Below are 5,510 nucleotides of genomic sequence, written 5' to 3' on the forward strand. Positions count from 1 at the left end.
CCCCCCCCCCCGGAAAAGCTGGGGAAAACCATCAGAGAGCTGGGGAATTGAGCCGGGGGCTGCGGGAGTTTAGGTCCCTGACCATTCCCCCAGTTTGATTCCCTAGCTTCCCAATCTTTCCCCCAGCTATTCCTGCAGGGCATGGGCCCCCAGATGATGCGGGATAACAGCAGGCTGCTGCTGCCAGCTGGGGATGGTGGCAGCTCTGGGCTATTTCCCCAGGTGGCAGCCTGCTGCAACCCTGCCTGCAGATCTGGGGGCCCATGCCCCACCCTGCCCCCCCCCGGGGGAAGAGCTGGGGGAATGATCAGAGTGCTGGAGAAACAAACTGGGAGCTCCAGCTGACAGAAGGATCTGCTTCAGCTCCACGACAGTGCGCAGCACCCTGCTGAGCCACGCTGCACCCGTGCCATGGGGAAGCTGCCATGCAGGGGGGCAGGAGGGTGATCCCCGTGCTGTGCAGGGAGGTTCTGCCACAAGTGCCTAGAGGCCCCAATCACCACTGCCAGAGTTGGTGAGCTGCTGCAACCCTGCCTGCAGATCTGGGGGCCCATGCCCCACCCTGCCCCCCCCCCGGGGGAAGAGCTGGGGGAATGATCAGAGTGCTGGAGAAACAAACTGGGAGCTCCAGCTGACAGAAGGATCTGCTTCAGCTCCACGACAGTGCGCAGCACCCTGCTGAGCCACGCTGCACCCGTGCCATGGGGAAGCTGCCATGCAGGGGGGCAGGAGGGTGATCCCCGTGCTGTGCAGGGAGGTTCTGCCACAAGTGCCTAGAGGCCCCAATCACCACTGCCAGAGTTGGTGAGTGTGGGGCTTTTTTTAAAGCCCCACACTCACCAGCTATGGAGCATTTGGAAGACAGCATGCTGCCGCTGCCAGCATGAGCCAGTGCCAGCACTCAAGTCTGCCTGGTGCAGCCTATGCCGAGCACTGGGAAAAACCCAGTGCTGGCACTGGCCCCAACTGGCAGTGGCAGCCTGCTGTCATCCCGCACGCAGATCTGGGGGCTTGTGCCCCGTGGGAGGGCTGCGGGGCTGTGCCAGACTCCTCCCAGGAGGAGTGGGCCCCCGGATCTGCGTGTGGGAAGACAGCATGCTGGTGCTGCCGGCAAGCAATACAAGTTTTGCCTTGAACAGTTTGAGATGCAGAAACCCCTGCACCTGTCTCCTTGAAACTTGGCAGGCTTCGTGCCCTTAAAAGAGGCATGAATTCTGCAATTTTCCTCTGAACCAGGCAAGAAATGACAAAGTTAGGCATTTTTGTGATTTCCCCATTCTAGCCTATAGGCGAAATGCATCAAAACAGTTTTGACGAAATGAAACGGAACAGTGCTTTGAAACAGTGAAACACTGTCCCTTTGAAACGGCAAAACAAAAGTCGAAATGAAACGGTAGGGCTGTTTTGCATAGCCCTAATAGAAACCTTCTGCCTACTGGCACCTATGTTCTAACTAACTGCAGTATAAGTGGCAATGAAGTCTCAACTTCTAGAGGCATGCAATTAAGAGAGACCTTGCCAATTTTAATTGAGGAAAAATTAGGTCTCAGTTGTAAGTTATACCTATGTTTTTATGCATGACTTTTACTGGAAAGCCAGCTTCCTCCACAGTCTTCTCTCTGCCTCTGTCTGTCACTTACGTTCATGTAAGAGGGCATATAACATTCTCTGAGCTGTTTCAAATCTGATTTAATGTTTTTCCATTGCATAAGAATTCGCATATATGCATTTTGGTCATTTAAATTACCCATTCTTGTAAAATAAGTGGCATCCTGTAATCTTACTACTGTACTAAAAAAAAAAAAGCTCACCGCTGTTCTTGTCCTACTGTAAATCCGTACACAGTTGTAATAAGGAAGAACGGTCAACATTATGTGAGATTCTAAGGATAGGAAACAAAGGGACTCTTTCTGTTACTAGTTTCATTGAGAGTTACTGGAACCTTGTGTGGAATGTAGATAGCATTTTGTTGATCTGTAACTTTGGATGCCTATGAACATAATGGGTTATGTCCAGAGAGACCACAGTTATGAAACATATTTTGAAACTTCAGTTTTCAGAGTTTAAGGAGTAATACAAGAAGGCAACAAGAATGTCTTCCTCTCCCTATGGTAAAAAGAAAAGTGAAATTACCTCCATTTGACCCCACTATTACCTAGCCAACCACTGAGACTCCAAAGAAAATGGAGAATTGCAGGAAAATGCATACAAACTAATCATTCAGAGATAATTGGAGGTAAAGTGGCTAAAATGATCAAAACTGTCAGTGCTTCCAAGACAGTATCTTTCCTTTGCTGTATGGACATGAGGGTATTTTAACAGTGAGTGCACACAGCCAAAACAAGACTGCCTTCAGGTGGTTCTTGCCAGAAGCTCAAAGTTTAGAAGGATGTTGCACAATTCGGAACAAAGAACATTGTGGGCCACCAATCGCCCTGTTGGACCTGATTTGAACACCATGGGACATAGTGTTGAAATGTATAATATTAGCGTGTGTTAAAAAGTCTGTTTCATAAGTGATTACAAATTCTCCAGATTTATTCTGGTAAAGCTGGTAAATTCTGTAAATTCTGGTAAATTCAGTGAGGCTTTAAGTATGGCTCTTTTTTTTTTTTACTTTATGCAAGCTTTGTAATTCTTCCTAAGAGCTATGTTGAGACGTCACTGAAGTCAATCCCTTGGTATTAGCTGATGGAGCTTGAGACCATCACTGGTCTTATTATATGTGCCAGCCATATCCATTCAGCTGAGTTGCAGCTATGAAAATATAAGCGTCTTTCCCAACTTTTAGAAAATGTTTCTTATTCCTTCTGGACCTTCTCCCCCAGCAGGTTAGAGATGGCACAGCAGCCATGGAGCCTGACTCCTCTTTGCAGCAGCAAGTAGTTCTTGCAAAGCCCTCTGAAGTGAGAGATTCATAAACATCACTGGGAAGAGATTAAATGTATGGTTTTATAAAACTCCCATCTAGTACAGGATGAAGTCATGTACTTTCTTCTTTGCAAAGGGAAATTGAGTAGCTGTAACTAGGGAAAATTCAAACATTATAAAAGCTCAGGTACACAGAGCCAATCCATGTATTTTCAGAATATGTGGAATATGATTCTTGTTTGACCTTATATTACTTACTACCCATAACACCATGTTTGGGAACATTATAAGCAGATGTTACTGCCTCGTTAAAGGTGAAGCATTTAAAATGTATATTTTAGCTGTGAGATTAAAATCAAAACAAATCTTCATCCTTTTTTTTGTTTGTTTGCAGTTTTGTTTGTCAAAAGCTGATAAAGAACAATATGAAAGAGAAGAGAGACCAGAATCCCAGCAAGAAATTTTGCGAAAAGCTGCTAAAGACTTGCCTATCTATACCACAACAGCATCAAGGGGTGAGGTGCACAAAAAATTGTGAATCCAATTCAATAAAACTTATTGATGCTGTGTCAACCATCTGCTAAACAAATACTGAAAGGCCATAACTTCATATTTCCTGATGAGATGCCAGAGTTCTTAGTCTGTGAATCTTAATAAATAGAATAATTTTCTTGAAAACATCCTTCTTCAATAACAAATTTATCATGAAAATATTTACATTGCAGTCTGCCTGCCATAATGTTAAATAGATTAAAGAAACAGGGTGGGAAGGCTGAATTTTAATCTCTATTTTTATTCAATCCCAATTATAGAAAGCATAGTTAAGGCTTGTATTTATTTTCACTACAGTGTTTTATCTGGGAGTAGAGAAGCTAAAGAATTAGTGAATTCTGCTTCTACTATGAACCATAATTCTCTGTACAGAGTTGTTTGGAAAGTTAATATGAAAAGTAAATACAAAAATAGTTGAAGGATCATAAAGAGTGATTATTAAACATCATTGTTTAGATTCTCTGAAAACATAAGAATATGAATGACTTCCTCTGATGTCTGAATATACTACTGCTAAGTTTTTATAAATACTCCAGTACCCTAAAGCTAGTAGTATTGAAGGTTTATCCAAGGATCTGAAATTTAATTTAGGTAGAACATTTTGTAACTTTTAACATTTCCTGTAGAAAGTCATATTCAGTTTTGCCTTGAAGAAATGCATCATTTTAACTTGGATCTGAGTTCAGGAAGCACTGTTTTCCTCCTTGTTTCCAGCTGCTTTCATTGGGAAGAGCCTATTTAAAAACAACTGGAGAGGAGGAGAAGCCAGCTGTAGTATCTGAGTAGAGGGCTACTAGAGAGTAGGAAAGTAAAATGCTTACCTTCAAAGAGAGAGATGGGCTGCCCCTGGAGAAAGGAATAAAAATGTTGGGCAGTATGTCAAGAGCCGCATGGGGACTAAGTATCTTGGTAACGTGTCCAAAAAAGAAGAAACCAAGCATCAGGGAAGCATGTGCTAGAGGAGGAGCTCAACCTTTCAGCCCTGTGGGCCAGATGAGTGGTGCAGGGGCAGTCTGTGGGCCATATCACTTGTGGTGTTGGCACCAGGATTGGGCCCTGTGTGCCTGATGTAGAGTGCCGGGTCATCTATCCAGCTCTTGGGAGGCGGGGGTGGGGCATGGATCCTGAAATCTGGCAGCAGAGAAATAGCAGTTAATGCTGCCACCACTTCCTGTGCCATATTTTTGGACCCATGGGCAGCATGGTGGACTAGATAATTTGGCTCTGTGAACCAGGTCTGGCCCACAGGCTGGTGGTTGAGCACCCCTCTGCTAGAGAATCATGGAAGTGGGGGAACAGAACACATTGAGCAAAAAACAAAAGAATAAAATATTGCAATGGATAAGTCTACTATTACATTTTTTTTTTCCCCTTTGGACTGTTGTTGCCATAGCAATCTGATACGATTCAGAGTGGGCAGGTCCAACAAAGGGAGAAGGAGATGTCTTTTGAGACCATCTCTTTTAAGATGAATTTCTGCTATGAAACAATAGAGAATTTGATGTGTGTAATTTACCTTTACAAAGAACTATTTAATAAATTGACTTTTAAAATTTGAACACAGCCATCAGATATTGTGATCGATGCCAACTCATCAAACCTGATCGCTGTCACCACTGTTCTGCATGTGATGTGTAAGTAATTGTGGTCTCCTGTTTGAATTCTTATTTTATAACTGTGTTTTAATTCTTATTTTTTCACTGTGTGCCAGTCTGCATAATGGTAGGTCTACAGTCTCGTCCATCTACCAGATCTCAGAGCCGGGTTTCATGTAAATGGTGAAAATCTCCATTACCTATACCGGAACTGCAACAGTTCTAGTAAATATGAAGCCTTATGGACCATAGAAGTTAGGGCAGAATTTTTTGTAAAACGCATTCATTCTAAAAGATCTTATTTGAGTGGAGGAAGTCCAGTCTGTGGTAGAAGTGCCACCAGAAGTTTCTGTTGTATAACTGAGTGCTAGTCTGCTTCTGTTCTAGTCAGGCTTGTGTATGCTATAGGAGTTACAATGTTGTTTTAGGAGAGTTACAGTATAATTGAAGATCTTCATTGCTTCAGAGGTCTCTATTATCTAGATGATTCCT

The 5,510-nt window shown here is 43.5% G+C and overlaps 1 protein-coding gene across 3 annotated transcripts in view; it reads left to right on the forward strand.

Moving 5' to 3' along the window:
• Positions 1-5,510, forward strand: part of ZDHHC20 (zinc finger DHHC-type containing 20) — a 72,892-nt gene that overhangs the window by 36,081 nt on the left and 31,301 nt on the right. For 2 of the 3 annotated variants that reach the window (XM_025196625.1, XM_025196627.1), the window contains 2 exons: positions 3,266-3,386; positions 4,988-5,057. In XM_025196625.1, the coding sequence (XP_025052410.1) occupies positions 3,266-3,386; positions 4,988-5,057 (191 nt within the window). The remainder of the gene's footprint in view (positions 1-3,265; positions 3,387-4,987; positions 5,058-5,510) is intronic. The other variant, XM_025196626.1, reaches the window with a different exon arrangement.

The sequence above is a fragment of the Alligator sinensis genome, unplaced genomic scaffold, assembly GCF_000455745.1.
Source record: "Alligator sinensis unplaced genomic scaffold, ASM45574v1 scaffold777_1, whole genome shotgun sequence".
In the NCBI taxonomy this organism is placed as follows: Eukaryota; Metazoa; Chordata; order Crocodylia; family Alligatoridae; genus Alligator; species Alligator sinensis.